At 37.5% G+C, this 22,637-nt stretch overlaps 1 protein-coding gene across 3 annotated transcripts in view; it reads left to right on the forward strand.

Moving 5' to 3' along the window:
• Positions 1–4,804: 4,804 nt before the first annotated feature.
• ZNF143 (zinc finger protein 143) overlaps positions 4,805–22,637 on the forward strand; it is a gene marked incomplete at its 3' end in the record, with an annotated part of 28,738 nt that continues 10,905 nt past the window's right edge. Inside the window, exons 1-9 of one of the 3 annotated variants that reach the window (XM_082000926.1) lie at positions 4,805–4,981; positions 5,797–5,889; positions 6,373–6,462; positions 6,684–6,764; positions 7,873–8,069; positions 12,854–12,928; positions 18,687–18,806; positions 19,801–19,876; positions 21,493–21,618. In XM_082000926.1, coding sequence (XP_081857052.1) covers positions 4,870–4,981; positions 5,797–5,889; positions 6,373–6,462; positions 6,684–6,764; positions 7,873–8,069; positions 12,854–12,928; positions 18,687–18,806; positions 19,801–19,876; positions 21,493–21,618 — 970 coding nt within the window. In that variant the 5' untranslated portion in view covers positions 4,805–4,869. The remainder of the gene's footprint in view (positions 4,982–5,796; positions 5,890–6,372; positions 6,463–6,683; positions 6,765–7,872; positions 8,070–12,853; positions 12,929–18,686; positions 18,807–19,800; positions 19,877–21,492; positions 21,619–22,637) is intronic. The other 2 variants (XM_082000927.1, XM_082000928.1) reach the window with 2 other exon arrangements.

Below are 22,637 nucleotides of genomic sequence, written 5' to 3' on the forward strand. Positions count from 1 at the left end.
AATCATCCTCTGAGCATCATCTTTTTTTTTCTCTAAGGAGTTTCTGCTACTGTCACTACAGTTTTTTCCTTTGTCCACTAATAGTAAGTATAGTCATTCTTTAAATGGTAAATTCCTGCTATTTTCCAGCTGTTATTTGCTACACTCTCCACTATTTGGGGTCTCCTCATGCTGTTCTCTCAGCTGCCAGAGTTCCGAAATGCCTCAAACTTTCACTTTCCGCTCCATCGTAGCATGCCCTCTACCAGCTCTTGCTTTCCTTTCCAGCAGCCTAGATCCCACCTGCTGTTTCTTAGTTGTTCAATTCCTAGTTTTCAGCAGAGACTCCTGTTTCCAGTTGCTAGATTGAGTTTACATAAAAACTTCTATCTTAACATCACATTTTTTCTCCAAAATAAGTTACAGCACCCAAAATATTCTGTTCGTTTGAGTATTAGCAGAGGGACAAATACAGGAGGTGCTCTCTAGATAGGCAACTTGATGAAGTCTTCATGAAAAATCCTTTATTTTTAACAAAACTCCTTCCCCCTGTGCCCCCTCTCCTATGTCCCTCTGTTTTCTGAGTGTTGAGAATTTAAAGCATACTTGAGTTAACAGTTTTTTCTGTTCAGAAAATTGGGGGGGGGGTGTGCACTTTGGTTTGGTTTTTTAATAAAAAAATTGCATCTATATACCCTGCTGGATGGCATTATTTTATCTAGTAGTGTTATACTGGGGGTTTACATTGCTGGTGCAGCTTTTGTCAAAAAGCATAATAAAGTCAGCAGCGCGCATCACTAACTCACTGCTTTTGCTTTGTAACTGACAGCACAAGACTTAAGTTTAAGTATCACTTTTTGTGACTGGCTGTTGCTTCCTTCTATCAGACACTGTTTTCAGAGTTTTTCCAGTCTGATAATTTTCTGTCTCAGGGTGATGCTTTTTGTGGGAAGTATTTTAACCATCCTAAGGAATGGTAAAATTTTCTCTGTATGAATACCATAGGAGTATTTTGGTGGCTAATCATTTCAGGAATGCAGTATGCGTTACTGTCCTTGTGAGTCTTCCCAAATATCACCATTAATGTGCCTTTGAAAATTGCTACTTCTGTATGATCTGTGAAGATTTACAAGAGTTCACAAAGTCAAGTCTCCAGTTTTCACTTCAGTGAGTACCTCATGACTAAGCCTGTACTTGTGTCTTTTCTGTAGGACAGCTCTTGAGATTAAGCAGAATACACATGCATCAATCTTGTTGAGCAGACATGCCGGCCCCACCCCAGGGTTCATGTATTTTCCTAAAAATGGATGCTTTCAGCTACCTTTTCAACTAATTAAGTGCAATATTTGAAGTGGGTGAAGGAAGGTTTAAAGAAAAAGCTTAGTGGTTTAAAGAAAAAGCTTAGTGGTGCAAATGCACAGAAATAAAAGTAAAGAGGTGGATTGGGGAAAGATGCTGGTGAGATTCAGATTGGAAGAAGGATGAAGACAAATTTGCTGGAAGATGAAGAGAAAGCAGCACATAAGCCAGTTAGCAGAAAAGGGGGGGAAGAGAGTGACTGTAGCTGAGGTAAGGGAAGAGACTTGAGTTTGATGTAAACTGGCTTCAAAAAACAAAGGCAGATGAATAAAAATATGATAGGACACTAAATATGCAGGGTGGGTGATGTACCAACAACATGGTGATAGTCTTTTACATGTATGCAGTATCAAAATGATTAGGTATCATAGAACAGTTTAAGTTGGAAGGGACCTCCAGAGGTTTCCAAGTCCAGCCCCGATCAAAGCAGGTCTGATTAGACCAGGTTGCCCAGGGCTGTGTCAAGTTGAGTCTTGAACACCTACAAGGATGGAGAGTCCATTACCTTCCTTGGTAATCTGTTCCTGTATTTAACCATTCCTATAGAGAAAAAAAAAAAAAAGAAGAGTAAGTAACACTGTAGCAGTAATATCTCTGTGATAGCCTGACCCATTTCTCTACAACATGGGTCAACTTGTATGTCGTCTTTAGTTCTTTCCCCATCCTCTTCAGAGATCGTATCCCTGTCTAGTTAGCCTGTCTTCTCCATTGGGGAGGAAGAAGAGAGGATGAAAGTGAGCAGCACATCCACTTTTGGCTGAGGATACTCCTCCCTGCACAGCAGAGTAATAGAGCAAAACTGCTGCATCACCAAAGAGTGAGTGAAGCCTGGAGTTTTGCTGTTTGGGAGAGTCCCAGAGCTACAACATCCATTACAGGGGATGTACTTCTAAGATGGGTCTGAATGTGAACTGTATTGAGACAGAGGCAGGAAGGTGATAGACAATGGTGTGATGGACATGTAGAGCAGACCAGCAGTAAGAGAAGACTTGGGAAGTAGTTGCAGAAGGAGTTGGTGTGGACAGGGGAGTATTGTAGATTATTTGATGAGAAGAATTGGATTATATTTGGGAAGAGGGACATGCTGGAAATTTGGTACCATGATAGGACTGGCTGAAGAAGGAAACTGGTACTTCACGGAGAAGGGATGGAGCTAGGGACATGAAGCTAGAGGAAGGACAGAGGATTGGGAAGAGGATGTGTTGGAAGGGATAATTTTAAAGGAGTCGAAATTGGGAGAAAACAGCAACATAGTCTGTGTAAGTTACAGCACATGATTGTCCAGATCATCTGGAATAGAGGAAGGTAGTGAACGTTGTTCTGCTGTGTGCAACAGTTCACTCAGATTTTTTTTTTTTTTTTTTTTTTTTTTGGTCAGTGTGTGATAACTATTAATCAGCCACGCTATAGTAACAAACACTGTAAAATAATTTAAACAAATACTTTTGCTGCTTTGGCCTTTTGAATTTGTCTTGTATTAGATTTAGTTCTGCTCTGGCTTGCTCAGGACTTCACAGCTGTCTGCGTTGACTAGCTTCCTCTCTACTTCCCCAAAGTTGAGAGATGAGGTGTAAACTCTGCAGGAAGGACATGATTCTATTTTAAAGGCAGATAGTATAATAAAGATGCTGGGGGCTTCTTAAAAGATCCATCGTCTAAGAGAGGGAATACTCTGTAGCAGACCTGAGCTGAAAGGCCTTTGAGATGCCTGCTGGAATTGTTTCAGAATTTAGTGCTAGTCAAAACCAGTGGTTGTATAGCCTTTCTTCTCCAATGTGTGAAATGGTCTAGATGCTTTGCTAGGTGATTTAGACTTCGAGTACAAGTTCAGGAGGTAATGTGGGTACTTGGTATAACATCACATTAAAAGTTAGTGGGGCTTTGACCGTAGTGGCACATTTGCTTTGTGCACAGCACTTTTGTTAAAGCACTTCAGACAGCAAAAGCAGCAGAACTGCAGCAGCAGGGTGTGGGTTCGCTTTTTCCTCATCTGAGATTAGGAAATGTGTGTAGATGCCTGCCACTCTAGGAGGTAGAGTCTGGTTCACAGTCACTTAGGTGTATTTGGAAAATAATACTTGGGTATAATTTTCAACCACTAAATTAGTGTACCAAACCTTTTAAATACTGCAGGTATGCTGGAGTACCTAAATGGTCTAATTTTGCTTTCATTAATCTTTAGTTTTGACGTAAGCATGAGTTTCTCAGTGGTCTTCCAGACCGTTGATGAATTGCTCGTTCAAGGGCAGATTTCTGGATTGTAGAGGTAAAAATAGCTTAGTTATTTAGAAATGTAATCATAAGTAAATTAATAAACCTAGATTATTCTTCTCAGCCTTGAATTATAAAACAGCAAGTCATAGAACCATACTAAGATTAAAAGCTTTGATTCTTTATCTGTAACCTTTTTGTGAGATTATCTAACTGCTTCTTATGGTAAAAAAGAGATTGGGGTGGGGGCAAAGTTGCTTTAATACTGTGTAGCCTAGATTGCAATTGCATGTGACCTTTTTTCCCCCGCCCTTTCATCCACATCTAAGTATATGTTACATTAACTAAAGGGTATGCAGAACCCAGTGACTCTTTTTTGGTTGGATTTTTTTTTGATTGTTGGTTTGTTTTTTTTTTTTTCCTGTAGTGAAAGGCAACATCTGAGTTAGTAGAATGCAATGTTACATATTTCCTTTATAGCTTCTTAATCTAGTAATACTGAAAATTAGTAATAGCCTTTCAGATTCAGTAGACTTCTTCATCTCCCATATTAAAACATGCCTGGATAAAAAAATTAGTATGCAAAGGGATGGTTATATCTGGTTCTGTGAGACACATCCAGAGTTGTGACTGTCACTTGCTAATCGCTATCCTGTTGTCTTAGTAATACATTTTATCATGAGATACTTTATTATTTCAAGGAGGGATTTTTTAAATTTTTTTTTTTAAATAGAAACCTTCCTGGAAAGTTTAGGGTAATAGTTGGATCATTCAGTCAGACTTACTAATGAATTGTGTATTTCCCAGTGTGTGATAGATTCTGAACCTCTTACTGGCACCAGAGAGATGTTTAATTTATATAGTTAAAGCTCTGCTGTTGTCATGGGTGACTGTGGGTGAATTGTCAGCTTTATTTTAATTCTGGAGATAAAAATATATCATTATTTATACCATCAGTACTACTGTTATTCTTTATGCATTGGTTGGATAATTAATATTTATCAGAAATCTAAATGTGTTGATGCACTTCAATTTAGTAACTGCTACCTGAAGTTCTTAACAGCTTAGTTAATTGAGGTAATAATATTTACCTATTTCAAATAACCTTTTTTCCTCCGAAGTATTTTCCAGCTAAGTCAGTCATCCATTGCATCTTTTTTATGTGGAAGGTAACATAAAGTATTTGTAGCAGCTGTATAAAAATCTAATTAAACTTGGATTGTCTTTAACTAGTTCTGGTTCTGTATTTAATTTTTGGTTTTTAATTTTTTAAAAAATTTCTTAATTATGTTTTGTGAATACTTTCTTTCTAGGTAGACAATGTTACTAGCTCAGATAAATAGAGACTCTCAGGGAATGACTGAATTTTCTGGAGGAGGAATGGAGGCCCAGCATGTGACTCTCTGTCTAACAGAAGCTGTAGCTGTGCAAGGTGAACCTTCAGGTTAAAATGTCTCTACATTATTGTGTCTTTTCAGTTTAAAATTCAGATAAAACTCTAAAACTCATGTAATGTATTGTAAATTAAAATCTAACAGAAATTATTCTTAGTTAACTGAGATTTATTAAGTTCACTAATTTAATTCTGAAAAGAAATTATCTCTTAAGTTAATAGGAGTGTAACTGTGCCAAAATAGGAAATATAAAATGTGACTTTGTTATCATTATATTTGTACTGTTTTATACTTTGTAACTTCAGTTTATATCTAAGTATGTATTAAACAAGCTGAGTTTTAAAATAGATCGGTGATCTAGGATTGGTTTAAACTTGATGTTTTCCAACAGCTTCGTTACAATTTTATATGATTAAAAACTTTTCCTCACATCTGTGTTTTACTCTAAATAGATTTGTGTATATTAATGACAGTAGTATGTAGTAGTGTAGTATTTGTAGTAGTGTACAAAACAAACTTATCAATACAAGTACATATATATCATTATTTCACTGGTGACACTCATGACCTAATTAACATTTCTCCTAAAACCTTAGCTTTGTAGTTATTTATGCAGTGACACTATAACTTTTTTTAGTAGAAAATGACATTCTAGCTGTTATGTTTACATGAACATATGACCCTAGTATATGTTTAAAGTTCAAAAACCAGAAAGCAAATACGAGCTATCTCCTATTATTATTTCTGAAGTCATTGTGTTTTAAGGGGATATAATAATTTATGGAGGTGGTTAAGTTCTGATTTTTAGGGTTTGATGCTTGTAATAGTGAATGTGAACTTTTTTCCTTGCTAGATGGTGACAACTTGGAAAACATGGAAGGTGTAAGCTTGCAAGCTGTTACCCTTGCTGATGGCTCCACTGCTTACATACAGCACAATTCTAAAGGTAGGTAAATGACTAGAAGTTGATTGGTATTGAAATCGTATTCCCCCTTTTAACCCTGTCTTTGGATTGTAAACCTCTTTAAATTGTAACGTCAGGCAAAATCTGTACAATGTTTATGAATTTCCAATTCCAGCTGGGAATTACATGTATTACAGTAATAGTACAAAGTAAATATTTTTTTCTGCTACTAATAAGGTGCAGGTATCAAATGCAGAACATAAGTCAAACAAAAGTGACCTTTACACTTCAAACCCAAATATCAACATTCTGCCTACTAGATAGGACATCAGGCCCTTTCCATTTTTTTTATCCCAGAATTTTAAAATATCTATGCTTACTCTTTACCAAACATTATTTCTTGGTGATATTTTATTGATTCTTTAAATAATTTTAATAATTCTAATCCAGAAAGCATCAACTATGTATTTAAACTGTGATGGGTCTTACAGAATATTTTTTAAGAATTCTAATTGTGTATTTCAGATGGTAAATTAATGGATGGACAAGTGATTCAATTAGAAGATGGTTCTGCTGCTTATGTTCAACATGTACCCATGCCTAAAAGCAGTAAGTGTAATAATACAAGAAATATATTCTAAAATAATGTATTACTGATAAATATTGATATTAAGTAATTAATGGTAATTATGATAGCTTGCTTTCTTATTTTGATGGAAACAGTCAGGAAGAGATCCTAGGTATTTTGTATTCCTAGGTATTTAGAGTTTAATCTTTCCAACCTAAAGGATTTTTCAAACTATCATTGAAGCATTGTAATTCTTTCTTCTGAACAGGGGACAGCTTGCGTCTGGAAGATGGACAAGCAGTTCAGCTGGAAGATGGAACTACGGCATTTATTCATCACACCTCGAAAGGTAATTTTTTTGGAATTGTGATTTATTACACTAGAGTTCAACAGAACTTCAGAAGTATAAAATATGGTACTCTGTTTAGACTATGACATCACTTAGTGTGCTTCCCAATGTAGATTACTTGTTGCTTTTACTTCGTGACATCTGGAAATTGTTGAAATGAGACTGGTTCAGTTCCTTATTTGGGCCTCATATAACAGTTATAATCAAAACCAGCATATTTCACTTTTTTTTTTTTAGCCCAGGATCACATTAAAGTAAGTATATGTCATGTTAGTGGAGAATGTAAGTCCTTATCCGGATTTCAGCAATAATTGCATGTGAAAATGAGAAGAGAAAGCAGGTAAGAATCAATCAATCAATCCTTCTTGAGCTAAAGAATGTAGAGATTGACTTAAATTTTAAAGATCGTGCTATTGATGGTAGGGCAGAAAATGTGACCGCTGACAGGCAAGAATGCAAATGTATTTATTTTAAATTATAACTTAGATTTCTGCAGAAGATAATTACACTAGTCTTGGAAATAGTATTACTTCTTTACAGAAAGTGAACAAGTAGCTATTTTAAGTCTGTTTAAACTAGTGTGACAAGAATTACATTCTACAATCAGCAGTGCTAAGAGGAAAGAATATAATAAAGAATTTCTTCCTTAAAAGTAATCCTATATTTTATGTGTTTCTTTTGCATGTTTGCACAATTCTGTTCGTAAAATGATCACGTTTATGAATTCTAAAATCTGAAGTACTGACATCAGTACATGTGTTACATTATTTTCATTTTATTATGAGTGGATATGAAATGGAAAGCATATGTGTGTTCCTGGTTTCCTCTGTAAATACAGCTAGACCAATATAGAATTGGTTTTGCACTTTTGTAAGTGTGCAGAAATAAAGCTATGGGAGGTGTTGTCTTGAAAGAAATTTCATCAGTGCTATTCATAGTAATATTTCAAATGTTTATATTTCTCATACACTAGTGGTTGTATTTCTCATATGTTTCATACATCTATATGACTTTAGGAGATATTTCCGAACCAGCAGCAGTTTCTTGTGTAATGTGCAGACATTGCTATTCCTTTTCTTTCATAATACTTTGTAATACTATTTTTCAGACAGTTACGACCAGAGTGCATTACAAGCAGTCCAGCTGGAGGATGGAACTACTGCCTACATTCACCACACGGTGCAAATGCCACAGTCGGATACCATTTTAGCCATTCAAGCTGATGGCACAGTGGCAGGTCTTCATACAGGAGATGCTGCCATTGACCCAGATACCATCAGTGCTTTGGAGCAATACGCAGCCAAGGTATACTGAAAGATATTTTTCCCTATCCATAACGCTTTAATGTAGCATCCCAAGATAATCTGGCAACAAAAGCCAATTGTGATCTAAGAATTAAAGTGATAATTAAGTGAGTCTTCAGACTCTTCTAAGAGAGAATACCAAATTGTCATGACAGTGCTTCACTATCATGAGCAGCTCCAATGTGTAGTGTTGCATAAAAAGATGATGTGGAGTCAGACAGATACAGAAAGTGATTTAGACAACCAAATGAATAATTTTCTCTAAAACATGGCATTAGAAAGGAGCCTCCTGAGAGGATACTGTTTGGAAAGAAGGACAAAGTTAAATTATTCTTGTGCAGGAACTATTGCTGGATTTTAACCTTTTTTTTTTTCCTTGCATTGGGATGAGTAGGGCCTAGTATACTGGGCAAGGACAATGCATGGTATGAAGTGTAAAATAGACAATTAAATGATTACTGAGTTTGGAAAAAACTTCTTTGATCTATACTTTCAATAATAAAATGTAGTATGATGCTCAAAATTCACGTTGTCCACTTTACTGGACTTCTGTAAAGCATGATGTAAGTATAATAATGGGAGGTGCAACTGCCATGACTTTATAGTTTAGCAGTGTCCCAGTTGCTGGATGATTACCATCAGTGCTTGTATTGCTCTGGAAAAAGAGTAGAATAGATTTTAAAATTTGTCCACCAGTGTCACTGAAAGTTGTCAAATTTTGGGAGAAGGCCACTTAGGATAATTTGTGGTTTAATCCCAGCCAGCAACTAAGCCCCATACAGCCGCTCACTCACTCCCTGCTGGTGGGATGGGGAAGAGAATCAGAAGAGTAAAAGTGAGAAAATTTGCGGGTTGAGATAAAGACAGTTTCATAGGTAAAGCAAAAGCAGCGCATGCCAGCAAAGCAAAACAAGGAATCCATTCACTGCTTCCCATTGGCAGGCAGGTAGGTGTTCAGCCATCTCCAGGAAAGCAGGGCTCCATCACATGTAATGGTTTCTTAGGAAGACAAAGGTGGTACCTCCATACATCCCCCCACTTCCTCCTTCTTCATCCCAACTTTAAATACTGAGCATGATGTCATATCGTATGGAATAATCCTTTGGCCAGCCTGGGTCAGCTGTCCCGGCTGTGTCCCCTCCCAGCTTCCCATGCACCCCCAGCCTACTCGCTGGCAGGCCAGCATGAGAAGCTGGATAGTCCTTGACTGCTTAGCCACAACCCAAAACATCAGTACATTATCAACACTATTTTCATCCCAAATCCAAAACATAGCCTCATACTAGCTGCTCTGAAGAAAATCAGCTCTATCCCAGCTGACACCAGGACAGATAATTAAATGGCTTATACTCTATTCTTTGCATTAGGCTTCTGTCTGTTATAATTGAGAGATCCTCAAATGAGTGGTCAAGCACTGGAACATGCTGCCCAGGGAGGTGGTGGAGTCACCATCACTGGAAATATTCAAAAAATGTGTGGACGTGGCACTTTGGGACATGGTTTAGGGGGCATGGTGGTGTTGGGTTAACGGTTGGACTTAATGGAAGGTCCTTTCCAACCCTGATGATTCTGTGATCCTAAGAGGGCCAGTCAGATTGTGTTGTGTTTAGCCATGCCTTAACATTTCATAAAATAAAAGGTAATTCAAGGCTAGTTGAGCTGTAGTGACAAGCTTTTACACATTCCCTAGCTACTAGTTAATTTAGGTCTAAATCAATCATAACTTTGTCCTTCTTAGCAAGGAGCTATGTTAATCATAATTTGTTTTGAGAAGGTGAAGAAGAAACTGAAGAAATGCAAATAAATTTGCATTTTTGTCCTATTTATCTCAACATAGGTTTTTTAATTCTGTAATGTGAATTTGTTTTCTGTAGTGTACTTGTGTGAGTCTAGGAAAAATTCTATTTATTCTCTTTAAGCTTTCATCCCAGAAACTTATTCTGGAAGGTACTGCTAGAACCTCTTGGGCAAAGTCAGTAGAAGTGAGTTTCCAAGCATTGCACCTGTTTTACATACAAAAGCAAATAATAGCTCAGTCATCACAATCCTGCCTTTCTCTTAAAAGGAGAGAAATGTGGTTTTGTGATTCTATTCCATGTCTGTGTACACCTCATAATGAGGCGAAGTATACTTTTCATAGCAGCTGGTATAGGAACACTGAAAAAGGTACAGGAAGGGGCAATGATGACCAAACATATGAAATACATGAGGTAAGTATCTGATAGAATTTTATAAAATTTTGAATGGCATAAAGAAGAGTAGTGACTTGTCATTGTCTTTACCAGCGTAAGAACTGGGAAACATCAGATGAAAGTCTCAGATGACAGGTTCGAGAAAAACAAGGGAAGAATACTTTTTCAAACAGCAGAAAGTTAAGCCATGGCACTGCTTGTAGGATATTGCGGATGCTAATATGTCCCTGGATTCAAAGAGTAATTAGATAAATTCATAGAAGAAAAATGTATCCAGGGCTCTTAGGTAGAAACATGTGACTTCTAGTTGAGGAACTTCCTAAGCCACAAATTGCTTGGAGGTTGGGAGAGTATTTCTGAGAATGTATCACTATATGCTTGGCCTGTTCCTTTAGTCTTCTCTAGCATCAGTTACTGGCTGCTGTTGGAAACAAAATTGTGCACTAGATTGACCTTTAGTTTGACTCAATATAGGTGTTCTTATGTTCTTAATCGAAGGCAGACTGAATCTTTCATTAGAATCTAAGAGTCTTTTAGGAGGAACTCAAAGATCTTCCTTGGAATCCTTCCAGAATTCTCACAATAATGAAAAAGAGAGGTTTATAATTAGGCACCTTGCTTTTTTTTGTTGACTTTTAAGATTTTCTCCTCAAAACTTAAAAGGGTGAAGAAAATTTTAGAGGTGAATTTGGAGAACAGTAGTTCTTCCTACATAACAGGCAGAAATACCGAAGATCAGTAGGCTGCCCAAGATCAGTGCAGAAGCTCTGTAAGAGTATTCATACAAAGAGGTCCAAGACAACTACAGAGAAGCTCCCTGGAAGTGGTAGAACACATACATTTTTTCATTGTCCCTTGCTTCTCCTTTAGGCATAGTACTACTTTCCCACATCTTGCAGAACACATGCAAAGACTTCACTAGGGTCCTCTTAATTTTGGGCTAAGTCAATGCCACCTTCCTGCCAAAGCAAGCAAGCTAAAAAGAGATCATTGCTCTCAGAGAATGAAAAGTCAGAAGATACATAATGGAATTGTGAGAAGGTTACAACTTCTTTACTTTCTTTCTCTCTACTTCTCTCTAATTTACTTTCTTCCATAAGGTGTTTTCCTGTGGCATCCCACCTGCTGAAAAAGTACAAAAGTACAGTGCCTGGGATTTGTGTTTGTCTACACAGATGCACACACATTCTGTTTGGATCATTTGTTTCCAGTGGTGTTGATGAACTTTTAATTTCATGTCAACAGTTCTTTTCTCAACCAACAACAGTTCACAATGAAGTGATTCTCAAGTCTCCTTTCTGTGCAGGTTTTGTCCCCTCCCTTCAAAAATTCTGCAGGAGAAGGTCCCAAAAGAGCTATTTTTTCCTTTAAAAAAAAAAACACTGAGAATTACTTGCTTGCAGGCTCTCTTTGCAGTCTTTCTATAACGTAAACTTGCCTCTGCTTGGGCACTTTCCTCTTCACTCCTTTAGCTCAAAGTTGCCAAAAGTATATTGCTTACAATTGTCTAATTTAGAAAGATAGTACAGTCTGAAAACCTCTTACGGAACAAGTTCATCTTTAGTCTCCAAGTGAAATGTTGGTAGCTGATGCTTTGAGCAAGATACTTTACGCAACCATTAACATTCTCAGGAGCCTGCTATGACCTCCTTAATGAAGGGGCATAAGCATACCAGCTGAGGAGGGTTCCTGCCAAACTATTTTAGAGAAGAATAAAATCACTTAGACTAGATTTAGGGGCATCAGTCTCAGCCTTGAGTGTAATGGATGCAGAGAGTATTATGAATGCATGTGCTCAATACAGAGGCAATGAAGGAACAGGAAACTATGTAAGGAATGGGAAACTACATACAGCATACTTCAAATTAGTTTTTTCTACACTGACTAATAAGACACTGGTCTTTGAGTTGACCTGTGTGAGAGAGTTTTGTGGGTTGTTTTTTTTTTTTTTAAACAGGGCAATTATATTTTTATTTAAATAAAAATTTCACATTAACATCTAATACTCTTTCCAATATTTTTATAAGCTCCTTGGAAAGCAGCAATACCTTTCTCCTCCTGTATATTGATTTTTAAATATAAACCTATGGAGCAATACACAAGTCTTTGTTTAGCTGTTTATAATTTGACTATTTCAAGTTGAGATGTAACACGCTGTCTAGGTATTTTGATTCCAAAGGAGTTGTGCTCTTCAAAACAAGTAAATTCTGCTTAACAGGGAGTGAAAGATATATCCCTATTATAAAAGAAGTAAATGTTTTCAGGTTTTTTTCTGTCAGAACTCAGTATTGCTAAATTCATTAATTTATTTTTAAACTTTTGTCAGTCTATTAATTTAACACACTTGCATCTTGCAGTCTTTCTTACCTTGTTTTAAGACAACTTTGAGATGCTTACTTTACCTATCCTATAATGCAGGTGCTACAAGTGGTGTTTTTCATGTAAGCTAGTGTACTGTAGGGTAACCATGTTTCAAGAGGGAGCTAGAGAGCTATGAAATAAAAAGCCCTCAGCAACTGTCTGTAACCCTCTGTTTTTCAGATGAATAAAAATAACCTGTAAATGTTTTTCCCATTTCAACTTCATTTTTCAGGTGTCTATTGATGGAAATGACAGTGTTAGTGGCACAGGAATGATAGGTGAAAATGAACAAGATAAAAAAATGCAGGTATGTAGCCCAATACGAAATAATTAAATATATCTATTTCTTCTGTCTTCTCTGCCTAGCAACATGCATGATAGGTAATCCTGTGTAACCATGAACTAGGGTCTGCTGCTACCCTTCAGGGATTTTAGATCTCAGACCTATACAGATAGCTCATATTTCTCACTTTGTACAAGATTTTAGAATGATCTTCTAATGCTTACTGTTTTCTGGGGGTTTTCTGTTAAAAGGTAATTAAAAATTGTGTTGGATTTCTAAGATTTTTTCAAGCTGACCTGAGTATGTCATCAGTAAGGGTGTAAGTATTTCAGAAGTTCTTTTCTAGAGGATGAACTACTTTTTATAGTCCTTAAAGCAGAAGGAATGCTGACTCAATTAATGAATTATTTTCTTCTCAAGAGAGACAATTCTAGGCATATGTCTGGAACTGTTCTCTCTTTGGTGACTTATTTTGATTCCACTTGCCCTGTTAGTGTCTCTGACTTGTATTGTGGGTTTTGTAAGTAATCAGTATATAAGTGTCACTCCTAGTGCATGCTTAAAGAAGCAGAAAAATACTTCCATTTCTTTTTCTGTATTCATGTTGTTAGTACGTAGGAGTAAAAAAACCTTTTCAATGTGTAAATATTAACTTAAAAGATCAAAGGGCAATGGAAAATACAGGTGCAACACTCAAGCTTTTTTTTTACTTGGGATCCGTAAAATTATGTAAGGAGAATGGTATTTGTCATCATAACATATTTTATTAAAGGAAAAGACAAAGCAGGAATGTATTCTGGGCTTCAAAGAATTATGACCGGCAACAAAAATAATAAAACTCCTATACCCTCACATGTTCGAGTAACAATATCAAAAATGGAAAAGTCTTGAGAAAGGTTTGGTCAGAAAAGCCCTGGTTTTCTTTTTTGTTTTATTTAAGAGATAATGATCTAGACAATGAGGAAAAATACCTTCCAAGATAAAATACAGTATCTGTGAAAGGAAGAATTACATGCTCACTTCTGACAGTTACCTCAAAATTCTCTATTCTTAATTTTTTTAAAAGCTAGGTCCCACAATATTTAAAGCCGCACACACTCCGATGTTGCCTCTGTGGCATGACTGTGAAAGGAGAGAATAGCTAATGCATGCATTATTTATAGTATTGGAATATATTCCATAAAATTAAATCAAGAAATTTAGAGGTTTTGCACACCTGTAGGTTGGAATAGGGGTGCAGCTCCAACAAAAGCCAAAATTCAAGGAAGAGTAAGATAAGATCTTATAGAATCATAGAATAATTTGGGTTGGAAGGGACCTTTAAAGGTCATCTAGCCCAACCCCCTGTAGTGAGCAGGGGCATCTTCAGTTAGAGCAGGTTGCTCAGAGAAGGGACCTTTAAAGGTCATCTAGCCCAACCCCCTGTAGTGAGCAGGGGCATCTTCAGTTCGAGCAGGTTGCTCAGAGAAGGGACCTTTAAAGGTCATCTAGCCCAACCCCCTGTAGTGAGCAGGGGCATCTTCAGTTCGAGCAGGTTGCTCAGAGCCCCGTCCAACCTGACCTTCAGTGTTGCCAGGGATGGGGCATCTACCACCTCTCTGGGCAACCTGTGCCACTGTCTCACCACCCTCGTTGTGAAAGATTTCTTCCTTACACCTAATCTAAATCTGTCTTCTTTTAGTTTAAAACCATTACACTGTGTCCTGTCACAACAGGCCCTGCTAAAAAGTTTGTCCCCATCTTTCTTAGATGCCCCTTTTAAGTACCGGAAGGCTGCAGTAAGGTCTCCCCAGAGCCTTCTCTCCTCCAGGCTGAACAACCCCAACTCCCTCAGCCTGTCCTCACAGCAGAGGTGTTCCAGCCCTCTGGTCATTTTGGTGGCCCCCCTCTGGACCTGATCCAACAGGTCTGTCTTTCCTGTGCTGAGAGCTCCAGGCTGGATGCAGTACTGCAGGTGGGGTCTCACCAGAGCCGAATAGAGGGGCAGAATCCCCTCCCTCCCGCTGCTGGCCACGCTTCTTTTGATGCAGCCCAGGATATGGTTGGCCTTCTGGGCTACGAGTGCACATTGCTGGCTCATGTCCAGCTTCTCACCCTCCAGCACCCCCAAGTCCTTCTCAGCAGAGCTGCTCTCTATCCCTTCATCCCCCAGCCTGTATTGATACCAGGGGTTGCCCCAACCCAGGTGCAGGACCCTGCACTTGGCCTTGTTGAACCTCATAAGCCCATTCCTCGAGTTTGTCCAGATCCCTCTGGATGGTATCCCATCCCTCAGGCGTGTCAACCGCACCATTCAGCTTGGTGTCATCTGCAAACTTGCTGAGGGTGCACTTGATCCCACTGTCTGTGTCATTGATGAATATATTAAACAGTACTGGTCCCAGTACGGACCCCTGAGGGACACCGCTCGTCACTGATCTCCATCTGGACATTGAGTCATTGATCGCTACAGTCTGGGTGTGACCATCCAACTAATTCCTCGTCCACCCATCAAATCCATATCTCTCCAATTTAGAGAGAAGGATGTTGTGGGGGACAGTGTCAAAGGCCTTACAGAAGTCCAGATAGATGACATCCATAGCTCTTCCCTTGTCCACTGGTGTAGTCACTCCATCATAGAAGGCCGCTAGGTTGGTGAGGCAGGACTTGCCCTTGGTGAAGGCATGCTGACCGTTTCCAATCTCGGTTGGTTTTACCTGGAAGGAAGAGCCTATTAAGCAAAATGACCTATAACCAGTATACAGTTACATGTTGATTTCAGCCTCAGCCCCAAAACAAAGTGAATCTGGAGGTTGCTTTATCTTATACCTGTATGGCAACATATATGCCATATGGAAGTGTGCCAATCTTATGGAGCATTATATGTTCCGGACAAAAAAAGTTCTGATATTTCAAAAGGTATTGAGGCTTAGCCTCAAATTCTGACACCTATAAGGTGACTTCAGTTGGCCAAATGAAGGGTCCCAAAGCTATCAATTATCTATGAAAATTGTAATCATGTTTATATCTTGATTTAAGTAGATACCTACTTGTAACTCATTCTGAAATAATATATTACTTGGGATAAAATAGTATCATATTTAGATATAGTATTAAATAAGTATATAAATACAAACTTTTTAAGTCCACAGGTAACACAAGAACAGAACAGATGTCATGCTGCTAAGCAATCATTCAGACTTGCCTGTGGTTAGGTTTTTCAACAAGAAGACAGCATAAAACCTCTTTGTGATTTCCACATGTAAAAGCAAAAGACTATGTGTGCCCAAATGGTATCACACAGTATTTCCTTTCAAACCTGTCATACCCATCTGTTCATAATAAAAGCAGAATCATATGACTGAAGTTTGTATGTATACAATATAAAAATCTTATCTGAGATCTTTGTTACCTTTGTTGTTCTACTGTGTTACCTGTCAACTCAGGATGCATTTGTGATCTCTTTTAAAATTAGTGTGGTTTTTAAAATTTTGTCTATTTAAAAGTATTTTGAAGTACACAATTTCTCTCAACAAGTTTCACATTATTATAAAGGTTCTTTATTTGCTGTGTTCTTTTGATTTTGTGCCTCCTAACATCTGAATTTTTTAGTTTCTTTAGAGTGTATTATCTTCTAAGAACAGTAATTTTAATAACTATATCTGTCCTTGTTGAATAATACTGACTTAATTCTTAACAATCTTCAAGTCATGCTGACGTATTGTGAAGAAACACATACTTCTGCAAACAGTTGTCTGAACAAACAAATGCTCATGATGTTCAACTTTTTTTTTTCTTAAGCGTTCTGTGCTTTATTCTCCTTCCCCTTTGTATCAATCTTAATATTGGTAAAATTATGTCTGGTTATTTCCTTACAGATATTAGCACATTGATTATAGAAGTGTTCTAATTTTCTTTTAAACTTTGGCTTATTTCAGCTTTATAGTAGAACTTAAGCAACTACATACATATTTTTATATGCTGAAACAAAAAAGAAATACTAGCAGGTTTACTGATGGAAAAAACAAATCAATGCTTAAGTGTATGTGTTCAGTCATCGTCGTGATCCTTAATGTATTAAAGTGACTTCTATGTTCATGATATCATAGGTTAGTTAGCAATGGGTTTCTTGATTCATGAGATTATGTTTTCCTCCATGGTTCCAGAGAAGCTTTTCTGAAGTGGTGGTGTTGTACATTTCAGTTGATTAAAAATTTCATATTCAACTTTGCATCTTTAGTCTTAAGAACAGTCTGAAAGTAACAGGGGTCATACTCCCCAAAGAATCTATAGGGAAGTTGTTCTTAATCAAATTTCTGATCTATCTGAATGAGGAATTAGAGGTCTATGCGCAGTTGCAGGGCTGCAGTCTCGTTGGGGTGAGGGAGATGTGGTGGCATAGTTCAGATGACCGGAATGCTGTGATGGATGGATAAAGGCTTTTTAATAAGGCCAGGCAGGGAAGGAGAGGACGGGAACTTGCCCTGCACATGAGAACAGCAGGACTGCACAGGGCTCTGCTTTGGGAATGGTCATGAGCCAGTCAAGAGCCTGACTGGCAGACCAGTGTGGGTGGCATCGTGGTGGCTGTCTGCTATGGAGTCCCTGATCAGAAAGAAGATGAGGTCTTCTTCAGACAACTAGAAGAAGCTTCATGTTCACAGGCCCAGGTCCTCAGGGGGAATTTTAACCACCTCTGTCTGCTGGAAGAGCATCACAACAGGGCACATGAAATCCAGGAGGTTTCTGGAGTTCAGGGATGGCAACTGGCAACCTCTAACAGGTTATTGAGCAGCTGGTGAAGTGAAACACTTTGATGGGCCTCATACTAACCAAGAAGAATTAGTTGGGAATGTGAAGGCTGGGGGCAGCCTTAAGGGAGTCTCCATCCTTAGAAATACTCAGAACCCATCTGGATACTGCTTTGAGCAACCTGCTGCAGTTGACCCTGCTTTGAGCAGAGGGTGTTGGACTAGAAGATCTCCAGAGGTGCCTGCCCACCTCATCCATTCTGTGAAATATTCTTTTGACAATTCAGAATAGAATTGGATCCATAAGAAAAGGGGGGAGGTTTAAAAGAAGGATACACCTTTTAGAATAATGTTGATTACTTTGCATATGGTTGTATCAAAATGTTTACATTTGGGCTTCTGTCTTTTTCTTCAGTCAGTATTAATGTTTCTTGCATATTAGTATATGAAGAAGCCTTTAAAAGGGGATTAAGTTGCATCATAAAGCTGTTCTGTATATTTTCCTGTTGTGTCATGCCAGAGAGTAGAACCTAGCTCAAATTGCTCCAATTAGTTTGATCAAAACATGTGCATCACTGACAAAGTACAAAATGCTTTCCTTCATTTTCAAAAAGTGCTCATTATAAGTGCATTTAATTATTGTTTGGCCTTTGCAGGAACATATCTTTGAAGGTGGTCTGATTTATGGCTAATCTCCCTTAGGAACGGATCCAGTGCCTTAGATGTAATCTAAGCCTCTTGTCTCTACTAATTTGGTCATCTTACCACTGGGCTTTATTTCAAATTATTTTGTCTTTGTTGTTATTTGTCTAATTAATGCATGCATTTAAAATTGCTAGCTACAAGTAAATATGTTTTACAGTTTCTCTGTTTCCTTTCATCCGAACTTACGCTTTTTAATTATTTATTTTTAGTTTATTGAGGACAAAGAAATAAATGGCATAGCAAAGAGAGACAAAAGAAACCTGTCAGAATCAGCTGGCTTGATAGCAAAATAAAGTGTGTGACTTTTCTGATCCATTGTGAGTTTTAATGGTGGGTTTTTTTTAAAGATTGTCTTGCAAGGACATGGAACAAGAGTGACTGCAAAATCTCAGCAGAGTGGAGAGAAAGCCTTTCGCTGTGATTACGATGGCTGTGGAAAACTGTATACAACAGCTCACCATCTTAAGGTGATGAGATGTAAAATGAGCATTGTTACTTTGCAGGCATGATTTTTTTTTTTGTCAGATTGTGTGGTTAAAAGTAACAGAAAATAACAGAGAGCCAGTCACAATGGTGCTGTTTTGTCAAATGTTTACTGGATTGATTTTACAATAATTGCTTGTCCCATGTGCTCAGCTGATTTTGCTTAGTGTTCTGGATAGATGCAGGTGTGGGATTGTGTTAGGCTCACATATTGGCAGCATGTAAGAAATCTCTTGTTGAGATAGTTTCTACCAGCAGTGTCACAGAAACTCTGAAATCCAGTGTTCACTTTAACTACTTCATGTGTATGCAAAAATTCCAATTTTTGAAAGATTTTACCATCATAATACAAAGTCTAACTCCTCAAAAAACCCACAAAATTCCAAGTGAAAAGTGGAACATCTTTTCTTTACAGGTGGCAACTCCTTAATTCTCTTCCTTTTTTAAATTAAGTAGGAATTACTTAAACAGTAAGGGTGTAGAGCTGTTCACATTCCAGCTTAGGCTGAGATAATCACTTGCCGATGAGGTAAACTCCTTGCAGTGCGGCCTCCTCTCTGACAAAACACTCTGGAGTCAGTGAGTAATTGACTCTATGGATCATATGTTAAAATGGTGTCCTTGCTGTAGAGGTTTCAGTGGAGTCAAAAAATCAGATAGAGAGTGGGCTCTGAGGCATGTTTGCCCACTGTCCTTAATGTAGTTGCATGATGGCAACTCCGTGTATTTACAGAAATGTTTTTTGCAAAACTGACTGAAAGGATCAGGTTAGACCTTGGAAAGAGACATCTTTAGTTTTAGGGAAAACATTGTCACCATATTTCATTGGTTTTTAAATCACTGATCTAAAAAGAAGACAGTTGAATGTGAATCTTAGGAAGAGAAACAAAATATGTTGTCTTTGAGAATTAACTTTTTCTGTGTTGAAGTAATCAGATACAACATTTCATTAAGTCAGTGTATTTGATGTCTTGACAGGTGCATGAAAGGTCACACACGGGAGACAGACCGTATCAATGTGAACATCCTGGATGTGGCAAGGCCTTTGCAACAGGTAATCTTTTGTAGACTAGCTCCTCCTGCTTGTTAGTGTTTGTCTCTGTATAAAGTAAGTTTTTAATATTGCCTTTTTTAAACTGCTAAGTAAAGAACTTGGTTGGGAGAACTGCAAAAAGAAAAAGTCATCATTTCAGCTAGCATAGCATAGAGAAGGGACAGAGGAATTAACTCTTACTTACTGAAGGAGGAATGAGGTGAAACACTTGACACTTTGCCTTACTCTTCACCTGTCATGCTACAGTCAGATTTTATGTTGAAGAATAGGCCTTTCTTAACATGAAACTAATAGTATAAGTTAAATGAGGTGATAATAAGAAGCTGAACCTGGTGGCTAGAAGTAAATACCTGATCTTCTGTTCCAAACTTGAAAAGAACTTTGATAGAAGATGCTGTTTTAAGTGTTTCTTATTGAACACTTCCTTGAGCTTGTCCAGATCCCTCTGGACGGCATCCTGTCCCTCAGGTGTGTCAACTCACTGAAAGGGTTGCACCTAAGTTTAATTGCATAGTGTTTGTAAAGGATTTCAAAACTAAATAATAAAATATTCGCTTCCCTTGCAACAGACTGATGTTTAGCTATAAACAGCTGTTTGTCTATTAATACCATATTTTTGGTCAGAGCCATTATACCACTGTAGTTCAGCAATCCTTGCCTTCAGTAAAGTTCATTTTAAGTACTTAATGCTGTCAGTTTAAATATTAAGAACTCTTCTGGGTTGGATCATGAAATTGAGTTTATTTTAGATGAAAGAATTAATTAATGCTCAGCTTGGTAGACATGCTTTGTGTTTCTAAAAACATCAAGAATAGGAATTTCAGCTATTTTAGGGAGAACATATTGAAAGTAAAACAGGTGCCATCTTCTTGCAGGCTTATGCTTTATTTTGTAGAAATATATACATCACTTGTGGACACAAGTACAGTTCAAGTTCATTTTCTAAAATGGCTGTTTCAGGGTTCTTTAGTCATGATCTTTTCAGGCAAGCGCAGCAAGGAAAATCTTGGTAAAATGCTCATTGCGAAATAATTTACAGAGAGCCTGATCCAAAGCTCACTTTCGACTGGTAGAGTTTTTGATGATGGTGAGTTCCTAACAGTAATCTTAAAGGGAATGAATGTCCATGACTGCTATCAGTTGGCACCTATATATGCAATGAGGTTAATAATATAGTTTAAAATAATTAGCGTTTAGAGCCTGGGTAGCAGTAGAGCTTTTACTGCTGACTTCATTAATGGTACTGATTTTTGTATGAGTAGATAATTAAATGTCATTTTGACGACAGCAGTGGTAAGAGATAAAAAGTACATGGAATACAGAGCATACAGCTTCCTCAGAAGACAGAATAAATATCTGTCCACATTATAATCATTTCAGTTTATCCTTTTGAAGGGAAGGAGAAGCATAAATGAAGGATGAAAGAATTTCTAAACTGTATCTAGAGTTCTGCTGCTCTGTATGGTAGAATGAAGAGCTTGTGAAGAGTGAAAGAACAAATTTTACTCATCAGGGAGCTTCCTGATTGGAATGGCAAGCTCACTTTTTGATGATTATGGTTTATGAGTATCCTAATTTTGTGCTTATACTATTATAACATCCTTTCTGATCTTCAGGGTATGGATTAAAAAGTCATGTCCGAACACACACTGGTGAAAAGCCTTACCGTTGCACAGAAGAAAATTGCACCAAATCATTCAAGACTTCAGGAGACCTGCAGAAACATATCCGAACCCACACAGGTACTGTTATCACTTTGTTGTTGTTGTTTTTAACTCACTTAGATGGATTTTTTTTTTTTCTCTTTCGTCATTCTGTGACTTTATAGTTATGAAATCAGCCTTTGTATATTTTTTTTCTGAAGCCCAATGAGCTCAACAGCATTCAGCATGGTAAGCACTTACTGCAAATCCAGCATGCTTTTCTTGGAAAAAGCGCATAAGCATTTATACTGCTATTGCAAATGCATTAACTTTTAGCAGTGCATCACTTACATTGTCACTGAGTCACTTGATCCCTTTACCATTTAATTTGCAGCTAATAGAACAAAGAACTTCTCTTCAATAATATCACTCACCTTTCAGAAATGGCATCAGCATTCTTAAGTTTTGGTGCTTTAAGATAACTTGCATGCCAGCTTCACAAAGTTTGATAGTTATGAGCTTCTTGTTATCCTGATTTCCCTTCTTGCAGTAAAAAAATGAACATAGAAAACCAACTGTTATTAAAACTTTCAAAAGCATAAAAAATAAGATCTTACATTTTATCTAAAAAAAGATTAATTTGAAAGCCAAAACACAAATAAATTCTAGACGGCATACACTGCATTCCACAAGCCTCTATGGATGCACACACGTGTAAACAAATTTGCACAGTGTCTCCTTTGTTCCTGAGATCTCCAAAAAAAAGAAAAAAATCCTTAAACGTAGGAAAAATAATTATCACTAGCCTATTCCATTAAGTATACTTACCTGTCCGCTAGAACACTGACAAGTTTTTCCACTAAGCTTTTTGAATCTTAGAGTGTAAAAAAGAAAAAAAAAAAAAAAAGTGTGTCTCAGGTTAAAAAGAACAATGGGGGGCAATAAAAGCATGCAATAACAATTGTAAAAACTCAAGATTACATTGAGATAATTCTGCTTTCCTGGATTTACGTATTCAAAGACAGACTGTTGGGTTTAGTGCTATCTTAATGTTACGCTGGTCATCGGGATGAAGACATGAAAGTGTCATCTGTTTTCAGTTCTAGAAGAGAACTGTT

Source organism: Phaethon aethereus (genome assembly GCF_964289735.1).
Source record: "Phaethon aethereus genome assembly, chromosome: 5".
NCBI lineage: Eukaryota > Metazoa > Chordata > Aves > Phaethontiformes > Phaethontidae > Phaethon > Phaethon aethereus.